Here is a 21,403-nt window from a genome sequence, read left to right as displayed (position 1 = left end):
ACTGTTAGGGACTTTAGGCATCTTACAGCTGTTAGGGAAGAAGCTACCCGTTTGTGGAGAAAAATCAAACATAAGAAAATACTTATTAGTATAACACCACTATATTACAATAAAACTACCATAGTTACATGTTCAACAGTTCAAAAACTGACCAATGACTCTATGATTTTTGTCAAGAGAATATTTTCAACTTTTCATGACAAGTAAAACTAAAAAAGTTTGATAATTTGACAAATCAGTGTTAAGATTTTATCCTCTTATGATTATTTTTCTTCTTGATGAACATTTCATGATCATAATGAAAATGAAAACTTTTCATCCCTAACTAAATTTCTTGTTAAAGTATCAAAACCAGAACCAATCACAAATGATTCAACTTTACTTTGGTTAATTACCTCATGAAACTGAACTTTGATTGGTTAATCACCTCATGAAACTGAACTTTGATTGTGTAATGTTCAAATTTCAGTAAAATCAGAAAATAAAAAAAATCTTCTTGTATAAAACTGATATATATGTGAAACTTCATGACAAAACCAGGCTGCGTTACAAAAAAAACTTTAAGTTAAAACTTTTTGTTTAAGTTTTTTTATAACATTCAAGAAAAAGTTCTTCCGATCATTCACATTTAAGCTTATTCCGATCATGGACACTTTAAGTTGGATTTCTTTGTGACTCTTTTTCTTTCAGAAAATCGTTTTTAAAAAATAGAAAACAATTTAGCATGCGAATTGTTTTTCATGATTTCACCCCCTTAATGTTTATTTCAATATCTTAGCAACTGCTTAAATATTGTTTTTCAGATGTTTTTCTTTTAGAAGCGTTTTATTTTCTTACGATGTTTTGTTTCAACTACTTCTTTCCAGGTCCCTAAAAATTAAAGAGAATTGTATAAAAACATACCCTAGAGAGTAAGTTGGCATTTTATCGAAGGTTAAAGCAGAAATAGATTAAATTGTTTGCTCAAGTTGATATGTGGCAGTAGTCAGTGTTCACATTTTCAAACATTTTTTCTGTTTGTTTACTGAGCTAAAGTAGTACCAGTGATATGTTATTTCTGATTGCTATAACAATTTTTGCTCTAATTGATTCCTACAACACATCAGACAGTTGTGAAGGGGAAGTCGAATCTTTGCTCTGTAAATTGAGGAGTGCATTGAACAGAAATCCAGACAATAAAAATGTAGACCAACGCGTTCAACAAATTGAAAGACGATTGGAACAGATATGGGAAAACATTTTGACTTTAAACAAAACTAAAGTCAACGAAAAGAAATTACTGGAGAGAGAGGAGAACTATAGCAACCAACTAAAAGCTTATCAAAACAAAGAGGAGTCTGAAGTAAGACAAATAATAAACGACTTAGTAGTATCTATCGACGTAGCAGTAAAGACATTGTTAACAAAAATTGAAAATATTTCAAGTGTAGGTAAAACAGAACTTGCTCGAATCAAGCAGTTGCTAAACGTAATAGAGGAAGGAAGAGCCAATATCGATAATGAAATTAATACATTTGTCAACGCTTTAAGTTCTTATAACCGTAGTTTAACAGCGACGCTTGATAAAAAAACTTCGGACGCAATAAAAGTTATTGAGCAAAAGCATTTGGAGTTCATAAGTCAAACGAAGAACGCAGCTTCAACTCTTCAAAAAGATTTTTTTCAAAAGTTACATCAAAGCAACGAAGAACTTCAAAAAAAAGTTCAACAAAACCAACAGCAACTATTGGAAATTAAAGCCGCTTATGAAGCATTAAAAAAAACGGAATGGCCTAAAGGAAGTTACTGTATTTTAGCAAATGGAGATTGCCCAATCGGATTTCAAATGATTAGGGGACATTTGCGCTCTATTAGCATGTTCAACTTTTCACCGCCTTGGATCAAGGAATCAGTTTTCGGAAGCAGTTCGATTAAATGCCATGGTTCTTGTGGTCAATGGCCGAATTGGTATGGCGAGTTAAACCTTTCTACTTGCTGCAAATAACCCTGTGCACCGCAACTTTTTACACTTTTCCAATTAAGTAGATTTTAGATTACTATAAATCTTTTATCTAAAAACTTTTACTATTCGATATTTGTAAATTGTTTTAAAAAATATCTATAAAACAGTTAAAACTTGAAACGGGTGAACAAAAAATCTTTAAATGTTTTAAAATCCACTAGAAACCCCCCCTTTCCTTGGATCCGACATTGCGCTTATTGTTCCTCCGGCTTTATCTCTGTATACTGCTTGTACTGCAACGCCTAACTCAGACATGACCATCTTGTGTCCAAGCTTTTCTAAACCAGCTATCATTTCTTTTGAAATGGGATAATCCTTGGTCACGTAGACTTCATTAGGCAAAAGATGAGTATGAACGCGGTTCTCATTAATTGCTGACCCCAAGTCCATTTCCAAAAACATTTTGCGAAACAGTGTCTAAATAAAGAAACAAAAGAAACAACAACAGTAAAAAAAATCAGCAGTTCTTAAAATAAACGAACCTGCATTATTAAACCCGCATTAATAAACCAGAAAGATCTTTGTGAAAGTTTATTTACCAGTCCAGTCCCTGAAATAATTCTTGAGCCACCCGACCCTCCTACAACCATGATTACGTCGTCATTTGAATCAAGGACTATTGTAGGACTCATCGATGAGAGAGGACGTTTACCAGGTTTAATATAATTAGCTTTGGCCGGAAGATAGCCCCAAGTGTTAGCTTTACCAGGAGTTGAAAAATCATCCATTTGATTGTTGTATATGATTCCAGTGATGTTTGAGCGCACACCTCCTCCATAGCTAAAATTTTAATAGCGTTAAACAAATCAGAATACGCAGTTATGAAAAGTCATACGTAAAAAAACATTTGATAAAGAAATAATCATAAAATGAGAAAATGAAGTTCCATATACTCATAATTGATAGTATCAGTTGCCGCTACTGCGTCACCATTTTCTGAAAGTATTGACACATGGGATGTCCCGTAAGGCATTTGTTCTTGTGAATAGTACCCACCGTAGTATGTCTCGTTAGGAAGTACGGAGGTGAGATTTATCTTTTTACGTAGGATTTCAGCAAATGTTTGATTAAACATGGCGTCTATTACCTATGGAAGTAAAAAAATTTTAAACATGCAAACATGTTGAATGACTTCTATTTTAACAAAAAGTTTGATTGTGAAAAATGTGTAAAACAAGTTTAAATTTTACAACGTTTTCAATCAACTTTCATCATACATTTGAAACGTTAGCTTCGAAAGTCGGGTCGCCTAACAAAGGCCTTCTGGCAAATGCAAACTTTAATGCTTCAATAAATGTATGTGTAATTGATATTTTTTGTTCGGTTGTTGCGTAGTCTTTGGCTGAATAGTTGTAGCCTAAAAATCAAATGAAAAGCAAGAATATCGATGACGTTACCATTAGCTTTTTAGAAAGATCGCTTCGAAAGTCTTTTCATTTGGGATAGGAGTCTAAATTAAAAAGAAGAAGATAATCGAATTACCGTTTAGAATATTCAAAGTCATTGCAATAACAGAAGCGCTGCTTGGTGGCGGCATAAATAGATACTTTTTACCCTTGATTACATTAATCAAAGGCTCCCTTTCTGCAACCGTATAGTTCATCAAATCTTCAAGAGTTATTATTCCTCCTGCATCCTGTACATCTTTTACGATTTGTTTAGCTAAAGATCCGTTGTAAAAATCATGTGGTTTATCTCTAATGATTTCAAGAGTAGCCGCCAACTGCGGGTTTTTAAGTGTCTCGCCAGTTTTATACCAACTTCCGTCTTTCTTCATTAGAAGCTCTCTGAGTGAAAGAAACAGATTTTATGAGGACGAATGAGAATGAGTTACTAAGAACATCGAAAAAATGCGCAAACACTTAAATGTTATATTACCTAAAGCCAGCGCTTTTAGCCAAAACCTCTTTTAAGCTTTCTATAGAACCTCCTGCAGACTTTGTAATGGTGAAGCCCTTTTTGGCAATATCTATTGTCGGTTGCACCAAATCTGGCCAGGGAAGTATACCGTGTTTTTGCCAGACATAGTATAATCCTTTCACGTTTCCCGGAACTCCGATGGCTAACCCACCTGAAAAAAAAAAAAAGCTAATAGTTGATCAACTTTCATAACTACTGTTTAAAAAATAAAACGTTCTCTTCATTGAAGACCATTTCCTCATTTAAAGCATTTACACCAACCAAGATGGTCGAGCCCGCATTCTTCAGGTCGATTCTTTCATGAAAACGAATAAGGGCAACTAAATCTACAATTGCAACTTACCAAAAACTGAGGATGAATTTAAGAACATGCTTTCATTTGCTGCTGCAGGTGCCGTCTCACGAAAATCATAGATAATACTTTTGTTTTCTTTTTTTAAATAAACATTCATGAACCCTCCTCCACCTATACCACAACTTTCCATGTTGAACAACCCAATGCAAAATAACGTCGCTACGGCAGAATCAACAGCGGTGCCGTTCTTTTGTAGAATGTCTCTACCTATCTCCGAGCAAACCTAGTAAAACAGATAAGTTATAAATAAAGAACAAAAAAATTAAAACGTCTATGTCAGGACGTCTAAGTCAACGTCAACAGCATTTTATAACAACTCTCTCCTCCTACCTTAGTTAAAGAAAAAACCTCCAATCAAGAGGAAAACTTTCATCAAAACAACAAGTTTATTTTTTATAAAACAAAAAGTTACCGGCATGAAGTTTTTTACAAAACAACCCTCAAAAAGTTTCCGGCATGAAGTTTTTGCTACTCCGCTCAACTGAAAATGATTCTCAATAAGAATGATTGTCAGTCTTACTTATTGAAATGAAAATAATGATATAAGAACAAAAAATAATTCAGTTTAAATGAAATTTATAAAACTAAAAGTTACTTTTACTTAAAAGGATCTAAAAATGTATCTAAAAAAAGATGGGAAGTTGATGAATGGTGCACTTAAATGAGTTCCTTAACTTTTATTGAGTTACTGTGAATTAACTTTTTACATCCCTAATGAAAAATTAAGTTTTATAAGATCAAGTGTTGCGGCTATATAAATATCATTCATTTAGTTATGACTTCTAGGTTGAAAACTGTTGTTTATTTAATTGGTGAACCATCTCAAAAACTTTTTGAACGAGTTCTTGCACATACAACGGCGGGTACAATTCAGAAGAACAAATGCTTTACGGGACAACTTTTCTTGCATGACCAGCGAACTAAACGCAAAATGGTAATGGAACTGAAGACAAAAAATTGACAAAGAAAGAACAGCGAGTTCAAAAGAGGAAAAAAAGGTTGCTTGGAAGACTTGCACAGGAAAAGGGAAAAAATGATGCTGTAATCCATAGCCACGCTGACCTCTCAGTACTAAGCAGCAGTAATTGTTCAGAGAAGGAAGAAGACAACCAATTCTTTCCAGTGCCGATGAAATCGCTTTGAAAGCTATGGATATTGTTTCGCCATAGGTCTGCTCTTGATCACACAGGAATAAGTGATAGACAGGCAGTTCACACCCTTGCTGTGACGAGAGTTGGTGATGGAGAAGGAAAAGATATTGCTTTGTCAAGTAGTAACGTGCAAAGAGCCAGAAAAAAACGTCCATCCAAAAAAGCAGCTGATTTCAAAGAAAGCTTCCAAGTTGATGGTCCACTGGTAGTCTATTTACATGGGAAGTTACTTCCTGCAATAGATGGTAGTCCAAAGAAGGAATACCATGTGCTATCCTCATCTCTGGATAAGGTGTTGAGAAGCTTTTGGATATGCCAAAAGTTAAACAAGGAACAGGGAAACTTGTTTCAGAGGCGGTTGCAAATATTTTAAAGGATTGGTGGTTGACAGAAAAGATCTCTGCGATTTCGTTCAACACAACTATGGCGAACACAAGCCACATCAATGGAACATGTGCTATTGAAAAGAAATTGAGCAAGAAGCTGCTTTGGTTAGCGTGCAAACATCATATATTTGAGGTAATATGTGCAGAAGTCTTCAAAAAGACATTTGAGGGTTGTACAACTCCACCGGTTGTGCACAAGCGCCTTAAGACGTTTTGGCCAGAAATAAGACAGCCAGAATTTAGTATATGCTACGATGTTTGACTGGAACAAAATCTCAAGCAATTAAAAGAAGAAGTCGAATGAAAAGCAGTTCAAGATATTTGCCACGTGAAGATTACTTTAGAAATTTTGACTCTCAATCTTAAGTTTCTGGGAGGAATTCCTCTCTTTGGGATGTATTTTCGTGTTCCGGGAGCTCATCATTATGCAAGGTAAATGCCTAAAATAATATCATCATGGAGATTTATCTCTTCCGTCATCAATTCAAGCTGACTTAGCGTGAAGAAAGATCAATTGCGGAATTCGCTGTCTTTTTACCCTTGGTTTACATTAAAGTTTGGATTAATTGTCCCATTCCAGCAGACGCACCTCTGAATGATCGGGAGTTCATCAAGCTTCTTATTGATTATAAGGATGTTTCTCCCTCCATTTTTCAGAATGCGTTGAAAACGACTGGCCGAACTAGTGCAGAACTCATTCTTCTGGTTCTCTTTTCTCAACGTGTCTTTCTAATCATCAGAAGATTTCTCCATGAGTTGTCTTAAACAGTCTTGCTGCTTGTTTGAGACAACTCATGGAGAAATCTTCTGATGATTGGAAAGAAGAAAGATGCATTCGTCATCGCTGTTCTTCTTTTATGCTCTTCTGCTTCCCACAAATTTTCTCATGACTGATGCTTCCACCTGGCAACATCCTTTCAGAAGGCAACAATAATGGTCTCACATTTGAAAATTTTAATTTTCGTTTATAGCGCTTTTATAGTGTTTTTTGTACAATCACAACAATCTTTAGAGTTAAATCAGCAAACGATTTTTCATACGAAATCTCACTGAAATAGAAGCCTTAATACATGAAGCTCTTGTACAAAAGTCGTCTTGCACTTTCTACTCTAAATGTCGATAGTCGTATTTTGTTTAAAAAATGAAAAGTATGAAGTTTTTTACAAAGTCTTTTACTTAAACAATGCTTCCTTTGAGGAAAAAACACATTTACGTGAGGTTTAGAGAAAAACTTATCTATCAAAGGATATCTCCGGACCGGATTTTGGAGTTTTTTTACTTTAAAAATAACTATTACATCAAATGCTTATATTCTAATTTACAATAGATTTAGCTGTTTTCAATATCTTAAAACATCCACCTTTGTTTTGTCCGTAAGTTTAGTATCTCAAAATATTCGCGAAATACATGATTTGTTAAAAAATATGTGGTTCCTGAAAAAAACGCGTCTAAAAGAGGTTAAATTCCTATTTAAAAATAATGTTTGCGCGTGCAAAATTGTTCGCGTTTACGAGTGTACTTGGGTAAATATGTGCATGAAGGTAGTTTTAAACGCTTCAAGTTCGAATTCCTTGACCACAGAATACTTTATTTTAGTTTATAGCATGTTTATTTTTTATAAGATAATTTATGGTGTTTTTTTTGTTTTGACCCTTCTATTGTCAAAACCTCCTCAAACCCTTCTGTGCTTCCGAACATTAAGCACTGCAGTTTGGTTTTTCGATTCTTTACGATTAATAACGATTAAAATAAAATTTTTTGTATAAATTGTTCTAAAGTTTATTAAAATAGAACTCTTCCCTTACAAAAAAACCCAGCGAACTTCCAGTGAAAGTTCACTGGAAATGTAAAAGATCACTGGAAATGTAAAAGATCACTGGAAATTCACCGAGTTCGCTGGGTTTTCCGCAAATTTTACGACTTCGCTGGAAGTTCACTGGAAGTTTAACAAAAAACGTCATTTTATTTCCAGTGATCTAAAACCTGAGTGGAAATTTAGCGCTGATTTTCAATAATCGAAAACGCCGCGGGTTTCATAACTCAATATTGATATAACTTTTGCTAACATAACTTTTTTGAAATTTGACAGATATAACATCTTGAAAATTTTTTTCCAATTTCTGTAATAAAGTAAACGTTGTTTTTTTATATCCACAGTTTCAGTTTCTATTATTTTAAGTTCTACTCAATTTCCAAAACCACAGGTATGTTGTTCAGTATGTTCATTTTTATTAAAGCGAGTTCATATTCAACTTTATAATTTCACAAAAATTTATTATTATAAATTTCTTTATTGTAGATTATTGAACATAATAGATAATGATTGATTTATATATATATATATATATATATATATATATATATATATATATATATATATATATATATATACATATATATATATATATATATATATATATATATATATATATATATATATATATATATATATATATATATATATCTGTGTGTGTGTGTGTGTGTGTGTGTGTGTGTGTGTATTAGGGTGTCCCAAAAACAGCATTTTTGAAAATAATTTGTTCCCACCCCCTAAATGTGTTCTATTTAATACAAAAACACTAGGTTTAAAATTTTTTTGGAATAAAAAATATTTTAAGGGGTCCTTATAATTTCAAAATATATATATATATATATATACACACATATATATATATATATATATATATATATATATATATATATATATATATATATATATATATATATATATATATATGTATTTACATATATATATATATATATATATATATATATATATGTATTTATATATATATATATATATATATATATATATATATATATATATATATACATACGTATATATATATACATACGTATATATATATACACGTATATATCCGAATAATTTTAAATGTATTCTTAAAATAGAGGGCTCAATGTTCTTAAAAGAACATAGCAATAATAAATTAGTAAAAATCATTTATCAAACTTATTTCATTTTACACTGTGTTTCATCAATTAAGACATCAGAAAATTTCATCAATTAAGACTCATCAGAATAGATATTTTGTAAGTTTTATAGTTTTCAAAAGAATATTAAATTTTCTGAATAATTATAAAATTTAAATAAAATTATAAAATTTTATACCGCTTAAACACCTTCATTTAACATATATATGCATTTGATATTTATATATACATCATACACTTGATAAAAAAATTTTCATCAAATAAAAGTATAGTTTGTATTGTATATACTAAAGAACTAGCTGTTAAATAAGCATCATTGTTATTTAAGCACAATTAGGTTTAGTACAATCGTTTCTCTTGTTCTCTTTCTGATGTTAATCTTGTTTAACTAAAGTTTAATTTTGCCTGCTTGCCTCTTTTATTTTAGATGCCTAGAATTGGTCGCTACAAGAAATGGCAATCAGGCGAAGTAAGTATTCCAAGAACAACACAATGGAGGATGTCAAAAGTTAACTGTGCTCAACAACAGAATGAGAGCACCTCTGATGACAATAATTCTATTGACGATGAATTTATGGATCATTTATCTGACTTAGATGAACCAAAAAATGAAACAATCAATGATGAGTTTGATGAAAATGAAAGTTCAGAGAGTCCACCTCTGTATCCTGGGGCAAAGATAAATGTCTCTAATGCATGTTTATGCATAATGACTTTTGTTTTGCGCTTTAATTTGTCCTACGAAGCCTTAGAGGCGTTGTTAACTCTCTTAACTATTTTATTGCCACACAGTGTTTTGCCTACATCTAAATATTTGTTTTTGAAGTTTTTTAAGAAGGAAAAAGAGTTATATGAAAAAGTTTTTTTTTGTGATGTTTGTGAAGTTGCTTTAAGTCTTAATAAGCAGTGTCCAAAATGTTTGAAATATTTTACATCATCCTATCTTCATAAGAAATGCAATTTTTTTCATATTTTAAACATAAACAAACAGCTTAAAAATACTTGCGATAACAATTGGATACATTTAGCAGATCTTGAAGAAAATGGGCAAGCAACAATTAGACTTGTTGTTAATACTGATGGAGTTCCCATTTTCAAATCATCAAAGTGGTCCTTGTGGCCTTTGCTAGCATCCATTCATAGTTTTCCATATTCATTGCAAATTACTAATATTTTGTTTTTTGGTCTCTGGTCGGGTTTTAAAAAACCAAATATACAATTATTTTTATCTCCTTTTGTTGATATTTTTACTAACCTATCCACTAATGGTATACTCTTATCTAATAATGTTCGTGTTTTTTTTCATGTATCTATTTTTTCATGTGATACAATTGCAAGAGCTCTGGTTTTTTGTCGTAGGCAATTTAATGGTTATAATGGTTGTCATTGGTGTTCTTCTAGAGGGGAAAGAGTTCCAAAAGGCAGGGGGTCTTGTATGACTTATCCATTTTCTGATGTTACTATGAATTGTAGAAGCAATACAGATTTTTTTTGTGTTAATGTGGTTGAAGGGTTTTTAGATATTTCACCATTAGTAAGATTGCCTAATTTTGATTGTGTAAATGGAACAGTTGTTGATAATTTGCACTGTATAGAGCTTGGTGTTATGAAAGCTATGTTTTCTTTCTGGTTTGATAGTTGTTATTCTGGTTCTATTTTTTCTATTCGTAGACACTGTACTGTTATAAATAATCGGTTATCTGTAATTAGTGTGCCAAGCAATATAAGGCGGACTCCACGATCATTAAGTTGCATAAAGCATTGGAAAGGTGTTGAGTTTTTTAATTTTTTAGTTTTTTATGGTCCTGTTATTTTATGTGATATTTTGCTTCCGCAGTTTTTTGATCATTTTATTCTTTTATCTAATGTTGTTTTTATGTTAAATAATAAGGTATTATCTGAAAGTGTTGTTAATGAAGCCACATTATTAATTAATCGATTTGTTTACGAATTTCCTGGTTTGTATGGTAGAGAGAATATGTCTTATAATGTGCACCAATTACTTCATCTTCCCTCATGTGCTCGTCTATGGGGGCCTTTATTATCTTATTCTTGTCATCAGTTTGAAAATTTTAATGGCATTATTTTATCTCTTTTAAATGGTACTCAAGATATATCTACTCAAGTAATAGATCGATTTTCATATTTAACTACATGTAACATTCAAGCTTCTCATTCTAATATTATAGACGAAGATTGCATTGACTTTTTGGATGACATGTTATTTTCTTATAATTTTAATTTTAAAGGAGTTATTATTGGCTCAATTAAAGTCTTAGATAAAGGCTGTAATTATAATATTCCTTATTGTGAGAAACTGTTTTTTGAGCATTATTTAGGTAAGCATATTTTTGAAATTCAAAAATATTACAAAGTTTCTATTGCCAAAAACATTTACCATATTCGTCATAAGAATGTTCGTCATTGTGACTCACTTGTTAAACTTACTTGTGGATCATTTTGTAGTATTGAATATTTCTTTATCTTTGAGATGAATGTTTTTGCTTGTGTTAGATTTTTAAAAACAAGTCCGAAAGCAGCTAAGCATATTTTTATGTATACTTATGCAGAATGTCTATCTATAATTTTTGCAGAGCAAATTATACAAAAAGCTTTTTTGGTTGAAGATTGTGTTGTTAGTATTCCTGATTTATGCCCTTTTTAACTCTTCTATAATTATTCTTTGCATAATATTATTATTTGTATTATTATTGCTTTTTATCTTTGCATGATGATTTGTTTGTAACATTGTAATTTTTGTTTGTGAGCTGTTTACATAATTTTTTTTTGGTGAACTGTTCTTTTTTTGGTAAACTGCAATTTTTTTTTGTTAACTATAATTTTTTTTGGTGAACTGTAATTTTTTTTTGGTGAATTGTTATTTTTTTTTTTTAAACTGTTGCATTTTATATTTGTGATAAAAAATTACATGTAACCTTCAACAGTTTATGTTGGCTTGTCAATTTTGTAAAAACTTCTGGTTTAAAAATATTGTTTTTCTTTAGAATTGTTTTTTTATTTTATAAAGTTAATATTTACATTTTCTATAACTACTGGGTTACTGTTTTTTTTTTAGGGTTACCTAGGTCATTTTATTCACTTTCCTACACAGCAACAATTAGAGTGTTGTTATTTTAAGCGGTAGTGGTGTTGTGGTAGAGCGCTCGCTTTATAAGCGAGAGGTTCCAAGTTCGATCCCCACCATGTCCCTGGTAGTACCGCGCTCAACTTGTTTCTTCATGCAGCGGCCTTGTTCATCAAGGTTTGTGTTTTGGAGTTATAGAGTTGAGAGAGGGTTATAACCACAATTAAGTAGCCTCTTCATCTGTAGTGGCCTTCTCAGCCTTGGGGAGGTGAATTAACAAAAAAAAAATTTCAGAAGCATGGTACTGGTTAAAATTGGATAATTTTCATTTAATCTACTGTCTTTCTAGACCGTTGCAATTTCGGTTACAATATATTTAACTGCTTATTTGTTGTTACAATTTTTAAATACTTAAAGTCTTATTAATATACATCTATAAATTTATGTAATACAGATCTATAACTATACATTGCTAATGAGGTATTAGATTTAATAGCAACTTATAATTTGCTTCAAAATTTTTTCAAAATTATGTATTTATTTGTAATCTTTAAATTGACTTAAGTCTTAGTATTCATAATGTCTAAGTTTGCTGTTGTACAATGGTCTCGCAACGGAACTGTCTCTGTTGAATGGGATACATCTGTACTTAACAGGGCTTTTCTTGTAAATAACAAAGAGGGTGATATAAGATACACAAAACTTACTAATCGAGATGAAGGCCCCATTGAGAAGGGTAAAGTTATATGTGTGGTTGGTAAGCTTCAAATTTGAAAATATTTTAAGTTTCTTTTGAAATTTTATATTTAAAGTTGTTAATTATTTCAATTGCGTATGTTTCCAGCATTTAAGATATTTCATATAATGACATCGTTAGTATAATGTTAAAAAATTTCACTCCGAAAACCTGGCTGTTTTAAACGCATAAATTTATGCGTTTAAAACAGCCAGGTTTTCGGAGTGAAATTTTTTAACATTATACATAAAGTTGTTAGTTAAAATTTATTTTAATGAAATTAAATCGGTTTTAATCGAGTAGCAATTCTGTGAAAAATGTCTTGATACAAAATAAGTTTTGCGATTTTATCGCAATTTTATACTGAAACCCTGTAAAAATTTGCGTCTAAAAATTTTTACAAAATTTTTGCTTTAACAACACTGCAAATAAATTTACACCCTTGATGATAAGTTCTTTTTATTTCTTGATCTGCTGAATGTTTTTGAATTTTAGCAATCAATATCATCATCTGCGAAAAAATTTTGTTTGTGAAAAATTTTAAAAATCTGCAAGAGAAAATTTTTTTAAACGGCTTTTAAAATCCACATTTATGGACTTTAATAAATGTTAATTATATCAATAATGAACAAGTGTAAACCTTAATATATTTCTTAGAATAAAAAAAAACAACTACAACGTTACGCCATAATTAAACTTCGAACCCCAAATTAAAAGCCCGCCAAAAGAAAGAGCACTCCAAATTATAAAACGTGCTCACACATTCCTCCATTCTCATTAAGTCCCAGTCTTATTTACATCCAGTCTTATTTAATAAACCTAAAATACAGTCTTACTTAATAAACCTAAAATAATTAAAATGATTAAAACAACCATTAAACCATTAAACCATTTACAAACAGTTTTAAATAAACCTTACAGTTTAAAATTTTGTGAAATTTTCTTCATAAAAAACAAATTTTTCTCATTAAAGACTTTCGTTGATAATATAATTTTAGGCCTCAAGCAAATGCAAAGGCTCACACAAAAAAAAGAGAAACCTGGGCGTCTGCAGCAACAGCGACCTTTGAGTACGTCTGAGCACCAGAAACAAAGCTTGAATCAACTGAGGCATTGCTTTTTTTTCTATTGGAAAGTGGAACTGCAATTGCGATCACAATAACTGCAATAACAACGATAGTTGCTGCTACAATGACTACATTGCGCTTTTTCTTGCTCCTATAATTTACGACAGATTTTTTAATATGGAAAGTCTTTTAATTTACTGTTAAATCATTAGTGAACAAACGACAATTAAAAAACATACATTTTTCTTAAACGTGAAATTCGTAACAACTGGAAATTCCGTTGTTAAGTTTGAAATGAATTTTCCAGTTATTTTAATGAAAGAAATGGTTGTGTAGTTTTCTTGTGCTTATATTTAAAACGATAGATGCATTATTCCCTTTCTCTATTTGAACATTTCGAATTGTTCCTTAACAACTTTTAAAATGGTTTACATTTTAATATGTTATATATCAATATTTACCGTTGCTAACGAACAATAATTTAACTGCAAACTTCTATTAGTCCGATAAAAAGAAGTTTTGTTTTTCAAGATCAAAGTAAAAAAGCAAAACCCAATGCTTTATATTATCCCGGACACCATTTCGGCCATTCAGGGTACAAATCAGTGGATTAGAATTTTTATAAAAAATCTTTAAGTATCAAAACACTTGGTCATAACTTTTTATATTCTTCACAACTTTTATATTCTTCACAACTTTCGTGAAAAATTAACACCCTTAAACGATAACATTTTTTTACATAACGAAAGAAAATTTTAAAAAACAATTCACATTGTTTCATCACATTGTTCCATTACATTTCTCAATTTCTTGTTTTATGGAGTTTATCCATGGAGTTCTCTACTACAGGTCTATTCGTCGTCAACTGGAATTTTATGTGCGGGCCTATTTTTTACGGCTGTAGTGTACGACTCTAGTTTTGTTTACGTGCCATATAAACAAATCAAAAAATGTTGTGTGTATGCTTATCACTAATTACCAAAGTAAAAAAATATATATCTAGTGAAGCTAGTAAAGCATCAGTCTATCAACTTCCAAGTGAAAGTGTTGAGCGTGAAAAATGGATAAAAGCTATTCCAAACTCTAATTTAGTTGTTACCAATAATGCTGTTTCTGTGAGTTACACTAGCCTCCAAATTTTGAAACAGTTACAGTACTTTGACGAAAACGTCAACCAAAAAATGCTCCATCTTTTTGGCTGGGAGTATCCTTATCTCAGATTCTTACTGCTGTTCCAACTCAAAGAACTACCATAATATCTTAAAGTGGCAATCTTAGCTTTGAAACATTTCATAATGGAGTTAAGTGTAATGTTTCTGGTTTAACAGTCAATCGAATGATACTGTTGATACCTGGTCTAAGTTTGATAAGTTACCTTAGTTTTTAGGTTCCATGAAAATGGACAATAAAAAAGAAATAATTATGCAACATAATTCAGTTATGGCACCAAAAATAATTGGAGATAAAATTTATAAATAAAACATAGTTGTATGCTATTTTGTATATTTTTCATCATTTTTCAAAAATGATTTGTTGAATCATTTTTCAAACAATTATATAATGCTCTTGATGATTAAAAATATACAAAAGAGCATATAACTATGCTTGATTCATAAATTAATGCCTCTTTGTAGAAGCAACTTAACTTCCACTTGATAATATGGCACATAAAATGTCAGGTTCACAAGATACACATCAATGCAACTTGTACACATCAAACTTGTTATGACTTGGTAGATTTATGTTGACATTTACTTAACACTACTCAAAATTATGTTCTTTCGGTTCACCTTACATCAGTTCACCTGGAAAAAGAAAATTGTATACTTCATCAAGACTCTGGAGGTATTTTCTGAATGTTCAACAGGTCATTGGAAAATTACTTATCAAACATGCATCTTTACTTTTGAAATTAAATGTAGACATTGACAATTTTAATGTGGAATCTGGTCATCAGTGCATTATCCCCATATAAGTTGTCTGAAGACTGTTGTGAAATACTTGATAACTTGCAAGATCTGGAATCTTCTATTACTGAAGATGTCAATGAGAAGCTGTCACTTGTCCACAATGCTGGTTATGTTACATAATATGATAAAGAAAGAATTGAATATGAACTTTTAGATCAAACAACATTCTATTATTAGAAATACAGTCAATTTTCTAGTTTTTTGAATTGTGGTGGATTAAAAATTCCAGCAGATAATTCTTACTAATGGGCATTTTTTTGTTTTATAATTTTTCAAATAATTAAAGATTGTGTTTACAGAAAATCTTTAAGTAATTTTCTTATGATAACATCAGACTGTTATTTATTGGATATGGAAGAACATAATTTATAATACTGAGCAACATTTTTTTAAAAAAAAATTTCTACCACTGTCACTCCAAGATCTGGTAAAGAACCTCCATTAAATGATCTGGTTGTAAAAATATTATAATAATTTATAAAAGTTTAATTTAGTTGTGTTGCTGTTTTTAAACAAAATTCAACTGATACTTTTTATTTGGTTTGGTACCATTTTCTAATTGTAAGAAAATATCTCTTTTGTGTTTCAGACAGTAAAGCCTTATATAGGTAAAATTATAATAATCTAAATGTGTGAAGTTTTGAATTAAAAAATATTTCAATGCATTTTATTTACATTGTTCATTACTTTAGGTTATTTTTTTTATGAAATAAAATTTTTTTTTTTTATGAAATAAAAAAAATAAAAATTATTAGTTTGTACATTCAAAATATTTTTTAGTTTTTAAAAATTAAATTTTATTAAAGTTATATATATATATATATATATATATATATATATATATATATATATATATATATATATATATATATATATATATATATATATAACGGAATTTTGCAGTAAAAAAAGTCCGGTTGCGCGATGAATAGGCCTGTAGTAGTGAACGCGATGAGTTAATTGCTTTATGCACTAAGCGACTAATTTATTAGATCTGTGTTAATAAAAAGATGTCAAAGCTTAGATAAACTTAGATATTGCTATAGATATAGTAAAAAATATCGTAATTTACCCTTTCATCTCTGCAAAAAAAAAAAGCTGCAATAATGCAATCGGTTGAAATCAGCGAGCTTTATTTAAAAGTTACCGCAACTTCGCAGTAAAAACGAAAAACCACAAAAACTTCGTAGAAAATAATTAGCTACATATAGAGTATTTGTTTTTTGTTTTTTTTTTTTTTATGTGAGTTATAAAGACCATTTATTAAGAGTTATTTTACCCTTTATTAAGATAGTAACGATCAAATAGAATAATAACAACGGGGTATAGGTCTCGAATAATTTTTTTAAAAAGGCATGGTTAACTGAATTAAATAACATATTTAAAAGAAGGTGTTTTATCATTTGGAAGTAGCATAATGTCATACAAAAAGCGATTCACAAACAATGCGTGGTTTTCAGGTTCCCAACAATCTTCCTAATCTTACATTAAATGCTATCGTCATACAACTTTTTAATCACAAACTAACAAAGAATACAATCGGAACTATATTTATTACAAATAATTCCGATTGAATGTTAAGATCGTTAGTGATTGTTGCGGGAATCTAATACTTAATTTTAAGTTTTCTTAACAAGTCTTATTGTAATATTTGCATAGATACAAAGGCTTCAAATAGAGTTTTAATAGTCAATGGAAGACGTGGTTTTTAAGCACATTTGTAATTTAATTATTGTTAATGGTTAGTTTATTGGTGCGTGCTCTCCACAGACCTCTTTTTTATTATATATTCTGTTGGTGGAGCAGCATGGGTCTCTTCTGTTATTTTGTAACAGTTAAATACATTAGGCCGGGTGAATAAAAATGAGCAATTGCTTTTACTCAGTAATTGGTCAGCTTTACGTGAATAGAAACTTCAACAACTTTCCTTAAGTTTTTATTCGCGTAAAATTGAGCAATTACTGAGTAAATTGCTTAGCTTTACGTGAATAAAAATATGAGACAAACTGCTGAAGTTTTTATTCACGTAAAGCTGACCAATTACTGAGTAAAAGCAATTGCTCATTTTTATTCACCCGGCCTATTGTCTCTCCAAAGTAAAAGGACCATTTTTCAATTCTCGAGATTTTACAATACAACCCTTTTTACCATGTTGTCGAAGCAGGAGGAGAATAAATAAAAAGACAATTATACCTAGCAAAACCATTCAAAACAATTCAAAAGAGGACCATTCAAAAAATATTTTATTTTTTAATTCATTAAGTTTTTTTGCAAGATTTTAAACTTTTATTCAGGTTTGCATTTTCAACTTACACTTTTGCTTACAATTTAGGTTACATTTTAGTTTTCATTTTGTCATGCATTTTACATTGCGTTAGACTAAAACTTATGAGAAATGAAAACAAAAAATAATAATAACAATAATAATAATAATAATAATAATAATAATAATAATAATAATAATAATAATAATAATAATAATAATAATAATAATAATAATAATAATAATAATAATAATAATAATAATAGTAATAATAATAATAATAATAATAATAATAATAATAATAATAATAATAATAATAATAATAATAGTAATATTAATAATAATAATAATAATAATAATAATAGTAATATTAATAATAATAATAATAATAATAATAATAATAATAATAATAATAATAATAATAATAATAATAATAATAATAATAATGATATTAATAATAATAATGTTAATAATAATAATAAGAATATTAATAATAATAATAGTAATAATAATAATAATAATTAAAAAGCTAATAATATACAAAAAGGTTAAAATTTGTAAAACACTTTTAAAAAAATCTCAGAAAAAAACTTATAAATTTTTAAACAAACTTTAAAAGCTTTAAAAAAGGCATCTAAATTCACCTGTGTTAGAAAATGAAACAATTACTTTTTAAATTTATCATTAAGTAATCTTTACTTTTTAAATATATACTATTGTAAAAATGTATAATTTAAGAATAAACATTTTAATTAGACTTTTCAATATGGTCGTTGATAGAATTGTAAAATCTCGAGAATCGAAAAATGATCCTTTTACTTTAGAGAGACTATGTATTTAACTGGTAAAAAATAGCAGAAGAGACCCAAGCCGCTCCACCAATAGAATATATAATAAAATAAGGTCTGTGGAGAGCAAGCACCAATAAACTAACCATTAACAATAATTAATTTACAAATGTCACTATTAACAAACCCCATTTACAATAGTTAAATTATGAAAGTCACTTTTAACACTCTCCTTTACAATAGTTAAATTAATAATGTCACTTTTAGTATGTAAGTAATAAGTAATGTAAACTTTTAACAAGAATATCAACGTTCAAATACTGTAACTATCACACTCATGACCAGAACAACTTCCTGGCAATAATTGTAAATTGACAAAAGATTACTATTTTACTTTTGCAAGTTTCAAATTTAAAAACTGATTTTAAGATTTTAAGCATAATATTATTAAATTTAAATTTACGACACAGCCAAGTCTTCTTAAATTGATGGCATATGGCAATAATTGTAAATTGATAAAAGATTACTATTTTATTTTTGCAAGTTTTAAATTTAAAAACTGATTTTAAGATTTTAAGCATAATATTATTAAATTTAAATTTACGACGCAGCCAAGTCTTCTTAAATTGATGGCATATTGCTTCTCCAACTCGCTAAGGAAACTCTCCATAAAAGTCCATATTGAGTATTTTAGTATTTTTTTCTTTCCAGGCTTCAAGGTTTAATTGAAATACTAAATGATCAACTCCTAAAAACAACCATGAATTATGTTTCAACAAGAGATATTTTGTTAAAATGTCTGAACACAAGTTGACTTGTATTGTACGATTCAACAAGTATCAAATGCTATTAGCAAATCAGTACTCAGTCAGCGTAGAGATTAATTAACGCCTCTTTGTAGAAGCAACTTAACTTCTACTAGATAATAAAAGTAAGAGAGGTAAAAATAGCAACAGACTTAGCAACTCGTCCAGACGTAGAAAGTAGAAGCGTTGAATACTTGTGTTATTTATGTGGGGCTCGTTGGATCGAATAAATTTAGGAAGGAAAAATACAAACGACTGAAAATAGAAAGATGACTAAAAATGGCAGTACAAAATTCTTTATTAAAACGATTCTTCAGGCAAATATTTTGTGCTCCTAAGCCTTGGGGAATCCGGTGGCATCTAAGTAGTCTTAAGAGTGGTAAGCAAATAAAACTTTGAAAGAACTTTTAAAATATTAAAAAACCTTTGAACGGTTTCATATTTGAGATTTTTCCTGTTTTTTTTTGTTTTGTTTTTTTTTAACTTCAGTTTTTAATCATAGGTTACACGTCATAAACTGGAATAAGTAGAGCAAGTAAAAAATCTTGCATAAAACTTGTTGTAATGGTCTGTTCTTAAAATTGGTTATTCATGCTCTAAGTATTAATTTTATAAATCTAAATAAAAAATTTTGCAGTGATATCAATTATCTAAATGCTCCTGTTACTTTAGGCATCTATCTTACACTGCCAGGTAGTAATTGTGAGGAGGTTGTTTATCGGGTTTTTAAGAGAACGAGGCCAGTTACTTAATTTTCATTAGTTATTTCCTGGATTGTTGGGATAAATTCTATGGCTTATAGATTGTTGTAACTTGTATTCGTTTTAATCAGCTGGATTAGCTTAAAGGGAACTCTATTTGATAGAATAATTATTAAGGTCGTACTCTGTAAGTTCCGTGTTATTATTGCCTAGCTACAAATCCAGGATTAACTTTTAATATGAAAATAGCAGCTTTTAAAAAAGGCAACGCAAGTCCGCCAGAATATGATACCAAATATGATACTTTATCATTACTGACACAATATATTCAGCAAGCCAAATAAAATGGCAGAAATCTGAAGATGTTACCAAGCGAACACAGTATCTAAAATCAACTACATACCAATTTCGAAGATTTTATAAAACCTATCTAAATGAATTAAGGCAGCGTTACATTTGTAAAAAAACTAATAAATCAGAAATTGAAAGAATGGCAGTTAATAGTTTAGTGTTCATATGGGATTATACCAACGTTAGTCGATGTATCGATTATCGATTATCGATTATCGATTAGGAAAGGTGAATGAAATAATTTGAGGTGTTGGTTATAAAAAGCGTTTTTACAGTTACAAGAATTATCGAGAGGACCAAAAACAAATTGTTTTCAACCTGAAAATTAATCCCCAAATTAACCCCGAAATAGTAGAATAAAAACCTAAAAAATTTATTGAGATTAACAACAACCTTAACGATAATCCTGAATGTAAATGTGTGATGGCTATTGACGAAACCCGCAGGCCATGTGGTACGCGGTTGACTAGACAAGTGATGCACGATGCACAATCATTAAAGTTAAAAGATGTATATCTATAATATATAGTTGACACGGTACAAGTCAATACGGGGGAAAAATGTGAAAAGTGAACAACTTATTGCTCATTGGTATACTTGTAAATTAAATAAATTTAAACTAGGTACCATTTTTTTTAATTAAAATTAAATTCCAAAGATACCGAACCAAAAGTAAACACATAAAATGTTACTATTAACATGGTCTCCAATCTTCTGAAATCATAATAAACTTTTAAAATACTATTCAAGAATAGCTTCTAAATCCCAGCAGTGATCCTATTTGCAGATTTGCATATCAATATACATATATATATATTGCTATTGAATATATTGCATAAATTATTTAAAAAATAAAAAATAAGTCGAGGT

General features: G+C 29.7%; 3 protein-coding genes across 5 annotated transcripts; 2 read left to right on the top strand and 1 right to left on the bottom strand.

The window, feature by feature from the left end:
• Window positions 1-927: 927 nt before the first annotated feature.
• LOC145193704 (uncharacterized) lies at window positions 928-1,984 on the top strand. Its single transcript, XM_080071202.2, has one exon. It carries the CDS (start codon window positions 1,049-1,051, stop codon window positions 1,982-1,984), a length of 936 nt encoding a protein of 311 aa, XP_079927328.2. The 5' UTR covers window positions 928-1,048.
• Window positions 1,985-2,026: 42 nt separating this feature from the next.
• Window positions 2,027-16,834, bottom strand: LOC145184500 (glutathione hydrolase 1 proenzyme-like). Of its 3 annotated transcripts, none has more exons than XM_090068212.1 (9): window positions 16,697-16,834; window positions 13,628-13,805; window positions 4,266-4,500; window positions 3,881-4,073; window positions 3,485-3,789; window positions 3,220-3,359; window positions 2,896-3,089; window positions 2,542-2,782; window positions 2,027-2,419 (listed from the first exon to the last, which is right to left on the bottom strand). In XM_090068212.1, the coding sequence occupies exons 1-9, from the start codon at window positions 16,702-16,704 to the stop codon at window positions 2,150-2,152; spliced, it is 1,764 nt and encodes a 587-aa protein (XP_089924338.1). In that variant the 5' UTR covers window positions 16,705-16,834; the 3' UTR covers window positions 2,027-2,149. The 3 variants fall into 3 exon arrangements, with proteins under 3 accessions (XP_089924338.1, XP_089924339.1, XP_089924337.1); XM_090068213.1 differs by lacking the exon at window positions 16,697-16,834 and adding an exon at window positions 13,894-14,533; XM_090068211.1 differs by lacking the exon at window positions 16,697-16,834 and adding an exon at window positions 14,426-14,463.
• Window positions 7,785-11,770, top strand: LOC149881269 (uncharacterized). The gene is made up of 2 exons (XM_090068210.1): window positions 7,785-8,018; window positions 9,194-11,770. Exon 2 carries the CDS (start codon window positions 9,194-9,196, stop codon window positions 11,429-11,431), a length of 2,238 nt encoding a protein of 745 aa, XP_089924336.1. The 5' UTR covers window positions 7,785-8,018; the 3' UTR covers window positions 11,432-11,770.
• Window positions 16,835-21,403: the final 4,569 nt, after the last annotated feature.

The sequence above is a fragment of the Hydra viridissima genome, unplaced genomic scaffold (assembly GCF_058129835.1).
Source record: "Hydra viridissima isolate aposymbiotic clone 2 unplaced genomic scaffold, HvirCarnegie_v1 scaffold_12, whole genome shotgun sequence".
NCBI lineage: Eukaryota > Metazoa > Cnidaria > Hydrozoa > Anthoathecata > Hydridae > Hydra > Hydra viridissima.
The sequence above is the reverse complement of the archived record's forward strand: the minus strand, read 5'-3'. Positions and strand labels throughout refer to the sequence as shown.

Bases quoted from the DNA above. Each gene is read 5' to 3' on its own strand.
- LOC145193704 (XM_080071202.2), top strand. From the start codon at position 1,049: ATGTTATTTCTGATTGCTATAACAATTTTTGCTCTAATTGATTCCTAC.
- LOC149881269 (XM_090068210.1), top strand. From the start codon at position 9,194: ATGCCTAGAATTGGTCGCTACAAGAAATGGCAATCAGGCGAAGTAAGT.
- LOC145184500 (XM_090068211.1), bottom strand. From the start codon at position 14,448: ATGGAACAATGTGATGAAACAAT. The intron at 4,074-4,265 runs GTAAGTTGCAAT...TTTTTTTTTCAG, and splicing joins AAATTCATCCTCAGTTTTTG to GTGGGTTAGCCATCGGAGTT. The intron at 3,090-3,219 runs GTATGATGAAAG...TTACTTCCATAG, and splicing joins TCGAAGCTAACGTTTCAAAT to GTAATAGACGCCATGTTTAA.